Below are 13005 nucleotides of genomic sequence, written 5' to 3' on the forward strand. Positions count from 1 at the left end.
ATATGACGCCGCAAAAGGGCCCGAAAAGGAAAATGAGCGAGCAATGGTCAGCTGGGCGGATTGAAAGCTCGATGCTCAATTAACCAAGTAGCTCCAAAGGCCTTGCTTGACATTGTCAGGTCTCGCAAGATGCTAAATCGTAGACGGCCCTACCAACCATCAAGCACGCAAAACGCCGGCATTGCCATCACAAGTCCATCTAATAACACCAGGACATTTACATAGTAGAGAAAGATGAAAAGAAAGAGAGCTGGATATCGGTGAAATAGACTAAATCCTAATAGCATTAAAAAGCATAAACATTCATAAGCACTTAACCCTGCGACATCCTAAATTGATTACGCCGCGTAATAACTTTACAAATCAGAGCAAAACACAGCAAAGCAAAATCTTAACATAAAAAGCAGAGCAAGTCCATAAATCAACTGTGAGTATTCAACTCTTCTTGGAAAAAAAAGGAACGACAAGTTAAGCAATTAAAAGTTTGGTGCTGTCGCGATGAGAGCAGTCATCACCGCTGCGCCTCCGATAGCCATAAGCCCAACATATTCCGCAGCAGTTTTGACGCGTTTATAGGCATGATTTCCATTGCCATTAGGTAACACGTCTCTTGGGAGAGCATATTGATCCGCAGACGACGCCGCAGGCGAAGCATCAATGACGCCATTATCAACATGGACCTCAAGAGGGCTTGACTCGATCTGATCGGCCTTGCGCTTCCTCGAGACACTTTTAATAGAAGCGACCTCTTCCGGCTCATCAGTCTTGCTGGCAGAGGCCTCGTGCAACTCGTCGATGTTGCTAGAACCGCGCGTTTCCTTCAAAAGACCCTCGATATCCTTGAGACTTCGAGGCGCCTCCTGGTGCGGTGGTGGTGTGAGCTCTGCCTGCGCGTCGCTTGACACCATCGCATTCTGTATATATTGTTTGTTTTGTTCCCTGGCGATGAAATAATCCAGTTTTCCTGATGACTCGCCAAGCGACTGGACTCTTAGCAGAGGCGTGATCTCTGAACTGGGACACAGATGCTGCTCCTCGGAGAGTGGCCTGTCCATTCCCGGTACAGTGTTGCCCGCAGCAATGTCCACGCTAAGGCTCTCTTTGAATTGTTGTGCTGGCGCAAAGCCATCGCTCAGCAGAGCAATTGATGGGCAATCTTGAGCACTAAGGTGCACATCTTCAGGTTCAACCGCTCTGAGCGTATAATCGGCGTCGTGATCAGCGTCGTGATCAGCGTCGTGCTCGGCGTCTTGTGTAGTTGGATGATAGCCATCAGAAAGAGGACTACTAGAACTAGGATTGTTTCCATCGGAAGTCAGATCAGGTTCTGAGGTGAGATCTATGGGATCGGATGTATCGAAGCCGTGAAACTCGGAGAGCTCTAGCCCATTCTCCGTAAGCGTGGAAGCACTAGCCTGGATATCTTCCTCGTCAGCCAAGCTGCTGAATGCAGCCTGACTATCGATATCGTTCATGTCTTCTGAGTCCTCAGATTCTGTGTCGTCGGGTACTTGAAAAGTAGCTTGCGGTAAACTACGCCATGTTAGTATTCAACTTTGCCTCTTAGGGTATCATGCCTACCTCGCCGCTACGGGAGCCTGCTCTGCTTGGCCAAATTCTAGACCGACTTTCATTGCGCACTGGGGAAATCTTTCGCGGCCACGATCAATACATATCCCGAACTTCAGCATGTCGCCGTTTTTGAGGGCTTGTGATTGGCCAGCTCGGAGCTGGACGCCATTGTGAAAGGTTCCATGTAAAGATTCCAGATCTCGAATAAATACCGTCTTGGATGCAGAGTCAGTAGAGAATAAGAGGCAGAGAAGGAGCAGTAAAACAAGAGGAAGCAAGACGTACCTGGCCTTGGGTGTCTAATCTAAGTTCAGCGTGTTTCCGTGACATGACAGGAGCGTCAATGTAGGCATTATACATTCGACTCTCTAGAGTTGGAGTTGCACTTCGCTTGGAAGCCCGTCCAATGGGAATGACATTTTTTCGATTCGACAAGATGAGCCTGCGCTGGGGGAATACCAAGGTTGTCGGGGATAAGCACGACAGGGTGACGATGACTGTGACAGTGTAAGCGGGGGTCGTAGTTAGAGAGCACAAGGCCAGCTCAGGCTGCCTGGATGGCGTGAAGCGTACCTTCGCCCTCATATAGTGTTCCAGGCATTTTTAACGGCGGTTCAAGGAACGAGGCTGGAGAAGATTTCTGTTTGACGTGGTAGAGTAAAAGGCCTATCCGTCCATTCGCGGAATTAAAAGTCGGTTAGGCTGTACTGCAGACGGCAGTGGCGGAAAATGTCCCTGAAGGGGCAGAGAGGTCTCGAACACTCTAAGAAGTTGCTGAAAGTCCGTTCGCCAAAACTTGAAGCGAACAGACGGAAGCAGAGGACAAGGGTAAGAGTGAAGGAGTCACGAAGAAGTGATGGTGAAGTCGAAGCGGGTGGGGCGAGAGTGAAGGTGCCAACAGCGATGGCTCCACGCACGGTGATGCACGCACAGTGTCACAAGGCCAAACTCCAGGCAGCCGCAGAAGCCCCGCAACTGGCGCGGGGTTCAACACGCACTGTACGGGACTGCAAGACGAGGGGTCGAGGCATACAGGCGTATTTGGAGCAGCAACGATGACCTATCAAAGCTCTATCGAAGATTAGCTGCGCTAGATTTCTTTTCAAGAGCATACAACGCAAAACCCGATCTTGAGGCTTTTTCGTCCACTCAAAGGCTCGGTAGGTGTATAACATGTTACTCAGCGTTATCGCATGACCCTTGGCGCGTACAGTGCGTACAGTGCAGTATGCGACTTTCGTACAGTGGCACCCAATAATGGGTACGGCCACCACGGCACTTATCGAGGACCTGGAGAGTCAGCCATGACGGAGCCCATGAAACACTGGCAGAACATCGACCGACTATGGCGAGGAAGAGGCCTATAATGTGGTAGTTCAGGACTAACGAACACGCGCTGCCAAACCAAAGGCAGCGTGCTGGACTCTCTTTCTCTCTCTCTCAATATGTCCTTTTGCGTGTGAATTGTGAAGACCACAGCCTGTGCACCCATGCGTCATCTCGTGGCGCTGTCGATTGTATTGAATTGCATGCGCAGTGGCGAATTGATAATGTCCATTCATAGCTAGCAAACCTAGGTAGGTTGGCGACGATAACTACAGCCGCAGTCGCAAAGGCTTCTAGATGGGGCCCGGAGAGCGACTGGCTGCCAGCATTTCAAACCCCTTTGCAAGGACAAGGCATTTACATTCATGCACTCTGATCTGACAGAGCCCTTTTGTATTTCGAACCGACTGCGTCTAGTTTCTATCGGCCATCTCTTTTCGTTGCTACCAGCTATCGCTCCGCGCGGAACAACAAGTTGACGAATCTTATTTAGTGTACCGATTCTGCTTGCCCTAGCAACCCGACTCACCTCGAAAGCGGCCGTGAAATGGATTGAAGTTGATGAGGTCTTGCACTGGAGATGATAGGCATACATTAATGGCCCAGTGACTTTGCACATGACATAGTGACTGGCTGGATGCTCGGTACCTACGTGTGGATGGAATCATGGAAGTGGGATGGACGGCGGGTAGCGGGAGGGGAGGTGGAGTGAACCACCAAATTGGTACAGCGGGGTAAATACCTGGGCCAAGTTGGACTCTGCAACGAACCAAAAGCAAACATGTAAGTCGACGGATATGTACCACTAGAGCATGAAAATTGTGGCGAGCGAGATGCACTAGACGTTGAGATTGATTTTTTGAATCATCCTTAATTGCATCGAGAATGCAAGAGAGAAGGCACAGTGCGTAACTAGGTAGGAGCAAACGCCCCGTGTTTGCATGCTTGTTTGTAAATCATCTGACAAATGCCCTGCGGATGGCGACCTATCTTCAAGGGCGGACCTGCTGGAACTGGACCGGCGTCATGTCTGTCAGCTGCCCTTAGGTATACAGGCTCTGAGGCTTTAGGCAACCACCTGTTAATATCTACCTAGGTAGGTAGGTTTTCACCTTAGGTACACTCAGGTCTTGGAGGTACCTAAGGTAGGCACACTATCCGTAACCACCTAATAGATACCTAAGGTACCCATGCACCCATGGTACCCACTCGCCACACTAAATGCCAACTCGCACCATTTACATCATTCCAAGATTCATCTGACAGGCCATGGCATTTATTATTCTGCCCTTCTTTCCCACACATTTCCATACGCCGCAATATTATTCTCTTCCTTCAACATCTCAAGACTACTGCAAAGCCCCGACTATTCTTGGCTCTCACTCTGCCACTCACCCTCTTATCGACTATCAACTATCAACTAACTTATTTTTCCACATGTGCCGCGCACCCACGATATTCTTGCCACACATCAGATCCTACCGATAGCCTCCAGAGATCCCTGACCCCCACATTATCATCCCACGATAAGACAAAACTAGGCTTCACCGACGTCATACCTCAGGCAACCCCGCCAAGAGATTTTGTTCGAGCACTGTTGCCTAGTCCTGCACATACAATACATAGCTGCAGGCCCGAAAAAAGGGTCAACAATATATCCCGCAAATATCTCGCCGCTCGCTACGCTTGCGCAGAACCAACACCACCACCATGAATCACGCCAGAGTCAAGGCCCTCAAGGGCAACAAGACCGTCTCTCGCAAGGCCGTTAAATCAGGACGTGCCTCGGGCGCGGTAACGCCGCAAGGGACAAGCTCCCCGATCGCGTCGCTGCTGACCTCGCCCACCCACTCGACCACCCACAGCCGGCCCGCATCTGACTCCGACTCTGACGGCAGTGACTTTGATCTCGACGACATGATGTCTAGCATTCACTCAGCCGACTCTCTCGAGACTCCCGCAGACGATGGCGCATCCGGACCAGGCCTCGACACAGACGCTCTCATCCAGGCCATTCAAGACCGCAAGCACAACAATACCGAGCTCCGCGAGCAGTACCTTGACGCCTTTATCCGCTTCATTCGCACCCGCTACTCCGAAGATACACATCTCTGGCTCGACGACGCCGCCACATCGCTGACCGACGCCTTCCTTAAGGGCGCCAACCGCGGCGACTCACCCCGCGAGCGCTTGCTAAGCCTGCAGGCCTTTTGCCTCACGCTCGGCACCGTCGATGACATGGACATCTATGAAGGTGCTGCCCGCGCCCTCAAGCAAATTCTCCTCGACGACGACGACAATACCTGTCGCCAGTGGGCCCTCTACGGCCTCGCCATGAGTGTGCTTTATGGTGGCGGCGTCGAGGAGGCTGCCCTCGAGACTATGGAGTACCTCGTCGACATTGTGCAGAGCGACGGCGAGAGCATCGACGCTCACGACAACGCCACCATTGTATCCACCGCGCTGGTTACATGGGGTTTCGTCGCCGCCCACGTCGACGACTATTCAGACTATGCCGATACCGCCATCGACGCCTTCACCGACCAGCTCGACAGTGCCGACATCGACGTGCAGTCCGCCGCCGCCATGTGCATCGCCCTGATATACGAGTCATCGCGCAATCACGAGGCCGAAACAGGCACGCCCTTTCCTCTCCCCTACGATCCTCAGCGCCTCGTCGGCCGCATTGCCGAGCTCGCCAGGCTCAGTGCCAAATCCGCCTCGCGCCGCTCACGTCGCGAGCTCCGCGAGGCGCTCACCAGCGTCGCCACCTCGCTCGAGCGCCGCGTCGGTCCCTTCTACTCCACCGCCCTCTACATGCCCGAGAAGGATGAGCGCGTCCCTGTCGGCCAGCGCACAGACGACGGCCGCGCCGAGTACGGATATCGCTGTAAGCTGCGTCTGCAAAACCGGGTCGCCAAGGTCGATACCTGGTCCCTGTACTTTCGCGTCACCCTCATGAAGACGCTGTTTCGCGGTGGCCTCGACAAGCACATGTTTATCAACCCCGTCGTGTCCGAGTGTCTCGAGGATGCCAACTTTGCGCAAGATTACACGGCCGATGATGCGAAAAAGGCTCGCAAGAAGAAGGATTGAGGTTTGTCATGAAAAAATTGACCGATACTTGTTTTACTTTCGGGACTTGGATATCCCTTTTGTTATGCTTTCTTTCGCTACGTTGGCATGTTTGCTTTTTTCCCCCATTATTGTCTTTGGTTTGGTCATTACTATAGAATACATACACGAGGCGTTGCATGGCTGGGAAAATAGTTGTCTAGTTTTAGCTTTCTCTTTCTCTTGCTTTTTTTCACTTATGCTCGCTCTTTGGAACTTTTACGATACAATGACTACACAATAGCAGACAACACTAGAACAGATAGTAATAGTCTTACTCTCGGAACATGACCAAGTTTTGACACGACAAGTTTGAATCCCATCAAATTGTCTCTTTTTTTTCTTCAGTAATCGTTTCTTTCGGCACGCAAAAGAATTCATCTCTATGCCAGAGTATATCAATCATAAAAAAACGCCTACAAGCTTAACCTCCCTTGTCTCGCACAGGTACCCTATTCGTAAATTTGAACGACAAAAAAAAAAACCCCCCAAAAGTCAAAACATGTCTCACATTGCATCAGATGTAAGGGAAATTTCAAGTCATTCGCCGGTCATTGTCCGCGCTCGTCGGCTCTGCCGCGTCCGCCTTGAGATAGTCTTGGTCCTCGGCGGCCTCGTACTCGGCAATCAAGTCGCCCACCACTTGCCGCGCCTCGTCAAACTCGTGCAGGTTTTCGGAAAAGGGTGCCGTCTTCTTATACCCTTCCATGAAGGCGTTGCGCTTGCGCATGCCGTCGTACTGTTTGACGATGCGTTTGAAGAGCTGCACGCAGGGCTGTTAGTGGTCCTCTTCTTCTTTTCCTCTCCTTTCTTCTTTTCCGCAGCAACCAAGTCGAATCAATAGTATACTTACCGTAGCAATAGACGTGTGGTTCGCCAGCATCAGCCCGCTCACGCGGTGGCTCATGGGAATGTACGGGCTGCGCTTGGTCAGCGCGACCTGAATGCTCGCGGGGCCCCAGGGGATAAACGTGGCGAGTTTGCGCTCGCGGATGCGCAGCAGGCTCTTGTGCACGTCAGTCGGGTCGACCTCGCCCTGGATGACGTTGAGGATCGAGATGTAGCAGCTCTTCTTGGCCGGGACCGTCGACACCATGCGGTTCTTGGGCTGCAGCAGCCGCCGCATCACGTCGAGCACCGTCGTCTTGCGCACCGTCTTGGCCTGCTCCACCTGGTCCCCCGTAAACGGCGTGTACGCCGTCATGAGGAAGTGGCAGCGCGGCGTGGGGATGAGCGACGCGAGGATGCTGACGAGGTCGTTGTGCATGTATCCGGGGTACCGTAGCGTCGTCGTGCTCGCCGACATGACGGTAGAGACCTGGGCAAAAGTTAGAGAAAGCGCTCATAAATGGTGAAATGAAGGGCGTGAGCGAGGGGTATATGTACTAGCTGGTTGGTTTGCTGGAAAGACGGCTTTTCAACGTGCAAGCGGTCCGCCGCGATGCGCGACAGCGCACCGTTGTCCAGCACCACGACCGAGTCTGCATTCTGCGTCAGCCGGCGCATCGACAGGATGCTATTGTACGGGTGCACGACCACGTCGCCCGCGTTGGTAGTGTCCGGAAACACCGAGTACGTCTGGATAATCTTTTTTGGAAACTGGTCGTTTAGACGCTCCAGCAGAAACGAGCCCAGACCGGAGCCTGTGCCGCCCGCAATCGAGTGCAGCATCATGAAGCCCTTGTTTTGTTCGCGTCAGCATACTCTTGCTAAGCCATATTACACAACATGAGTTTGGTCAACAGATAGAAAACCTACCTCGAGAGAATCGCTGCCGTCCGCCTCGCGGTCAATCATTTCCACAATCTCCTCGTACACCTCCTCACCGCTCTGGTACCCATCGCCCCAGTTGTTGGCCGCGCCCACGCCATTCTTGCCAATGTAAAAGTTCTCCGGATTGTAAATGTTCTTGTACGGACCCGTCTGGATGCCGTTTATGACCTGCCAAAGTGTTCCCGGGTTAGCAACTGCGCCCCTCCTGCTCGCTTCTCTTCGCCTCCACGACCAGCCTGAACGGAAAGGGAACCATGCGCGCAGGGCCCAAGACGTGCCAACGTACCCTCGGTTCGAGATCAATCAGGATCGCGCGCGGAATGTAGCGTGTGTCGTCGCTCTGGTAATAAAACACGTCCTTGCGGTCGCCGCCCTCGGTCGCAAAGTCCTCGAGGTTGCCGTCCTGGCTAATGCCGTGTTCCTGGCAGAGCTGCTGCCAGAACTGACTGCCAACTATTTCCATTCCAAATGCATCAGCTCCTGCACATTCCATTCTTTCGTTCTTCTTCACGGCGGTTATTTCCTTGATGGTTCCAACTCACTGCTGTTGCCGCACTGTCCAGCCTGAATCGTGATAATTTCCCTGCAAATCAGGGACAAATGGTTAGACTCTGGAAATTCAGTCTCAAAATCTCGTCTTTCCGTACCGTGGCATCTTGTCGGCGGCAGCGGCGGGTCGTCTTGAGGGTCGCGGCAGTCGAGCTCGCAAACGTTGCGGGTTAGGGAAACGCGACACGCGCAGCGAGCTTGCCCCGCGATGTAATCTGAAGACACTTTTTGGTGGAAACTGGCTGGGCGGCAAGGCGGCACCCCCACCACTCTGAGACACACAACCTCCAACGACAAGTCCAAGTTACAGGCTACGGAACACAATTGCTACAATTCATTACATTCACCAAAGATAGTAAAGACATGAGAATCAAGACCAGAAGCAAACACGACTATTTTCCCTTTTGTAAGCCTTGATACAATATAAACAGAACAGCTAAAATGGCCCCCTCGTTTGACAGATTGCCCACTAATAAACTGAAGCAGCCCTCCATGCTCTAAGAACGCCGTTGATGCTAACCAGTAATGGAAACAATTACTATACCTTTTTCTTCTCCTTGCGACTGTGTACCCTAGCCGTCTGAAATGCTATTTCCAGGCCCGTGGGCCGAATCAAAATCCAATGCCCGACACATCTTATTACTCATCCGTCTTATTATGCACCTTGTGTTCCTCCAAAGCCTCGGCCAACGTCTTGGCCACATCCTTGTTTCTGACCTGAAGCATCCAAGTCTCCAGTCCGTCGCCAGTCTCGTTCGAAGTCACCAGGCGCACGTACTTGTCATCTCCCTTGTATGCGATGTCCGGTAACAGCGTCCTGTTGAGGGCAACATTGCCTCTTGGCTCAGCTCTCAGCAGCAGACGAACCGCATTTGTCTCCTTGTGTTTCAGCACACGCAGCAATCCAACTCCCTTTGTCGTCCATGGACTTTTGGGCTTAGGCTTGTCTTCACCGTCAGGTTTCTCGTCGGATGAAACATATCCAAGCACCTTGGCCCGCACTTCATGCACAGCCTCTTCCTCAGGTTCGGCACCTTCTGTGAGATTGATCTGTTCATGCTTTTCACCTTCTTCGTCGTGACCGTTCTCGTTCGCTTCGACTTGGGCACTGGGCTCCGGAGTGCCTGCACCTGGCGTTGTCGCCAAACTCGAGCCTCCTCCCAGGTTTAACGGCGAGTCTACAGCCGGCGCTTTAGCGGGGCGATTTTCCGTTTCGGAAATTGAGACTTACTGGTCCCGGTGGTAGAGGATCCACCAATTGGAGGCTGCAAACTGGCACCAAAGGATGGTGCGGCCTGGCTCGAGCCAAATACGTTGCCACCCTGCGGCTGAGCGGGAGAGGCAGCTGTAAAGTTAAAGGCTGGAGCACCGCCCGCAGACGCGCCGCCAAAAAGGGGCGTCGAGCTGCCGGAAGCCTGGTTGCTGCCTCCAAACGTAGATCCTCCCCCATTAGGAGCAGAAACGCTTGTTGTGCCTCCCCCAAACTGGAAGGTTGTAGATGGTCCCGATGCTGGCGCTGCAGCACCACTACCGAAGTTGAACATGCCGGTACTCGCAGGGTTGACAGAATGAAGGTTGCCGCCAGTATTGCTGGAAAAGGGATTGTTGAAGCTGGTATTGGGACTTTTGCCATCGGCACTACTGGGACCTCCACCTGAAAAGCCAAAGTTGAAGCTGCTCGAGCCACTGTTGGTGGCAGGAACAGCTCCGAAAGAAACTGATGTGTTGCCACTCGTCGTGACGTTGCCGCCAACAGCACCTCCAAACAAATTTACGGGGGCTGCGCTAGTTGCGCCTCCAAAGGTGGTGAAAGATCCGGGTGCAGACGAAGTTCCTCCAGTGAACATTTTTCTCGCGGGAGACTGGTCGTCTTGCTTCATCGGGCTGCCAAACATGGCATTACCCTCGGGCGACTTGGGTGCAAAGGCGGGCTTGGCAGAAGCGGACTGCGTGGCCGACAAGTTCGAGTTCCCGCCAAAACTGAAGATGGGTGCGGCAGCGGCGGGAGCAGTGACAGGTGCATCAGTCTTAGGCGCGGTAGCGCCGAACAGTGGCTGAGAAGGAGCAGTGACAGGTGCATCAGTCTTAGGCGCAGTAGCGCCGAACAGTGACTGAGAAGGAGCAGCAGAAGCGCCAAAGAGGTTTGACTGCGAGGGAGCACCAAACAGTGGCGCGCTGGAGGTCGGTGCGGAAGCCTCAGTGGAAGCAGCTTTGGCTGTCTCAGAAGGCATAGCGCCAAAAAGTGTCGACGACTGCGTCACGGGTGTGGGCTCTTTGGCTTCGTCCACGCTGCCGAACAGGTTTGCGGCCGCTGGTTTAGCAGCAGCCGCAGAAAACATGTTCGCAGCGGACTTGGCCGGTTCGGTAGCCGTGTCGGAAGTAGAGGCAGCAGGCTTAGCACCGAAGAGTCCCGAAGATGAGGTCATACCAGAGGGCTTGAAGTCAAACGCGGGCTTCTTGGAAGGTTGGGAGTCATTCTCCTTGTCAGACTCGCCTCCATCCTTGCTAGAGTCAGCAGTAGGGGTCGCAGGCTTGTCAGTAGTGGCTGGCTTGGCACCGAATATGTTGGATGGGGCGGTGCTCTTGGGGGCAAAGATACTGCTAGTGCTAAAAGCAGGAGCGGCAGTCTTGTCACTAGTCTCTGCAGATTTGGGAGCACCGAAAAGGTTTGAGGTAGCTGGAGCTGCGGTCTTTGCACCGAACAGGCCAGACGCGCTGGAGGTCTGTGAGCCGCCAAAGGGATTGCTAGCCTGCGAGCCTGATGGAGCAAACTTCATAGGCGTGGTGCTGGGGTTCCAAGTCTTATCGGCAGGCGCAGGAGACTCGGCAACAGACTTCTCAGGTTCAGCAGCACGAACAGGCTCACCATCGGTGCCCTTGGTTACGCGGTCGAAGAGGCTGCGGGCCGGGGTGCTCTCGCGCGTGGAATCGCCAGCAGCTGTAGATGCCGTCGCTTCCTCGACTACGCTGGCTTCGGCACTGGGCTCCTCGCTCTGTTCTGCACCGGCGCTTTCGTCTTCCGCTGAATCAGCATCGCTATCACTATCAGCGTCGACTCCGCTATTCTGGGCAGAACTGGCATCAGACAGGTGGCCGAAAATGTTGTTGCTTGCAGCAGGGGCAGTGCCGACAGGGGCTTGTCCCGCGCCAGCCTTTATGTTTGTGAAGACGGAGCGAGCCAAACCACCAGCGGTAGGCTTGTGAGTAAAAGGGTTCGGTTTGGGAGTGGAAGCCTCGGCAGAGTTATTGGTGATCTTCTCGAAAAGAGCCTTAGTTGCAGAGGGCGTGGATCGCTTGGAGGGTTGTTCCTCTTCGTCGGTGGAGGCCTTGCGCTTGTTCTTGCCTGAGGGTTGAGGCGTAGCTACGGGGGCTGCCACTTCATGAACTACCTCAGTAGCTTGGCGTTTGCCCAAGATCTTGGCATCGCTGCTTGCCGTGTCCTTAGTCAGGTCATCGTCGGCCTTGCGCTTTTTGGACGAAGAAGATTTAGAAGGAGTCGCAACTGGGGCTTCCGCTTCCTCCTCTTGCGGCTCAGGAAGGCCGTGCTCGCGGCGCCATCTCTTCAGGACCTCCTTCGAAGGCTTAACATTTTGGAACTCGTAAAGGCCGTAGCGAAGCAGAATGATGCTTCGGCTCTTCTCAAACTCCTTGGCAAAGTTGATGACATTGAGCTTCCAATCCTTTCGCGCAAAGATCTCGTTCGCAGCATATTTCAGACGACGAAGATCAAGGATGCAGAAAAACTGTCTGCGCTGCTCTTCATCTAGATCAGGGGGGCAAAGATGGCTCAGAAACTGATCGCTGTAGATGGAACCCTTCGAGTTCCAATCCTTGGGAACTTTTTGAGCGAGAGCCTCGCCAGTAAGCTCGCGTGGTGGCGATGAAATGCGCATAGGGAAAAGATCCTTATCTGACGACTTGGCCGCCATTCCGCGCGGCGCAGCACTTGCTGTAGATTCTCTATAAACTCGCGACGGCTCGGGGGTCGCGCCCGGGGCAAAGACCTTCTTCATCGTACTCTGCGGCAAATTCGGCGAGAATAAGCCGGCAGGTGGGCTTTGCGCGCTGGCCGAGGCCTGAAAGATATTTCGAGCTGTCGAGATGGAGCTTTTGTTGAGCGAGGTAGATGGCGTCTCGCCTCGGTTGGAGAAGAATCGGCGCGACGGCGCCGACTGAGGAGTGCCGAGGAGCTTGGATGGCCCCTTGGCAAATGGCGAAGCGCCATATGAGCGCTTCGCAAAGGGCAGAGGAGGACGCGCCCGTGGCGTGCCGTTGGTGGCTGGGGCGGAGTCGCCATCGCTGCTGGGCAAGGCAAAGGTGACCATGATGTAGTAGTTGAGGCTGAGCGCACGCGTCGACTGCGATCTGGTTTATCAAATTGTGAAAGACAAACGATGCGATGCAGTTCATGCAAGCAGACAACAGGTGGAAATGATTGTCCGCGTTGCACAGGTGCGATGTTGATCGTCGCGTCGTTACCAACAAAAAAAACTTGCGACGGTCCCAAGGGGTTGTCGCCCGGGTTGCCACGGGCAGCAAATAAAAGTAGTCAGAACCCTTGGAGGCAGCAGAAGAATGTTGTGCTACAGAATTCGATGCATGAGGAAGTGCCTGCGCCCTTGTGGATGAAGGAAACACGGGCGCACAAGAATTGGGAGATGGCTGCGTTTG

The 13005-nt window shown here is 53.6% G+C and overlaps 4 protein-coding genes across 4 annotated transcripts; 1 reads left to right on the forward strand and 3 right to left on the reverse strand.

Moving 5' to 3' along the window:
* Positions 1–476: 476 nt before the first annotated feature.
* BBA_06066 (FHA domain-containing protein) lies at positions 477–2173 on the reverse strand (the record flags this gene model as incomplete). The annotated part of the gene is made up of 4 exons (XM_008601163.1): positions 477–1533; positions 1582–1787; positions 1858–2069; positions 2146–2173. 4 exons carry the CDS (start codon positions 2171–2173, stop codon positions 477–479), a joined length of 1503 nt encoding a protein of 500 aa, XP_008599385.1.
* Positions 2174–4608: 2435 nt separating this feature from the next.
* On the forward strand, positions 4609–5994 carry BBA_06067 (IFRD domain-containing protein; the record flags this gene model as incomplete). Its single annotated transcript, XM_008601164.1, has 1 exon — positions 4609–5994. One exon carries the CDS (start codon positions 4609–4611, stop codon positions 5992–5994), a length of 1386 nt encoding a protein of 461 aa, XP_008599386.1.
* Positions 5995–6547: 553 nt separating this feature from the next.
* Positions 6548–8440, reverse strand: BBA_06068 (gamma-tubulin; the record flags this gene model as incomplete). Its single annotated transcript, XM_008601165.1, has 7 exons — positions 6548–6775; positions 6866–7330; positions 7399–7692; positions 7771–7935; positions 8072–8265; positions 8328–8368; positions 8433–8440. The coding sequence occupies 7 exons, from the start codon at positions 8438–8440 to the stop codon at positions 6548–6550; spliced, it is 1395 nt and encodes a 464-aa protein (XP_008599387.1).
* Positions 8441–8973: 533 nt separating this feature from the next.
* BBA_06069 (RanBP1 domain-containing protein) lies at positions 8974–12659 on the reverse strand (the record flags this gene model as incomplete). Its single annotated transcript, XM_008601166.1, has 2 exons — positions 8974–9512; positions 9566–12659. The coding sequence occupies 2 exons, from the start codon at positions 12657–12659 to the stop codon at positions 8974–8976; spliced, it is 3633 nt and encodes a 1210-aa protein (XP_008599388.1).
* Between the last annotated feature and the right edge of the window lie 346 nt (positions 12660–13005).

The sequence above is a fragment of the Beauveria bassiana genome (genome assembly GCF_000280675.1).
Source record: "Beauveria bassiana ARSEF 2860 unplaced genomic scaffold BBA_S00017, whole genome shotgun sequence".
Classification (NCBI taxonomy): Eukaryota; Fungi; Ascomycota; class Sordariomycetes; order Hypocreales; family Cordycipitaceae; genus Beauveria; species Beauveria bassiana.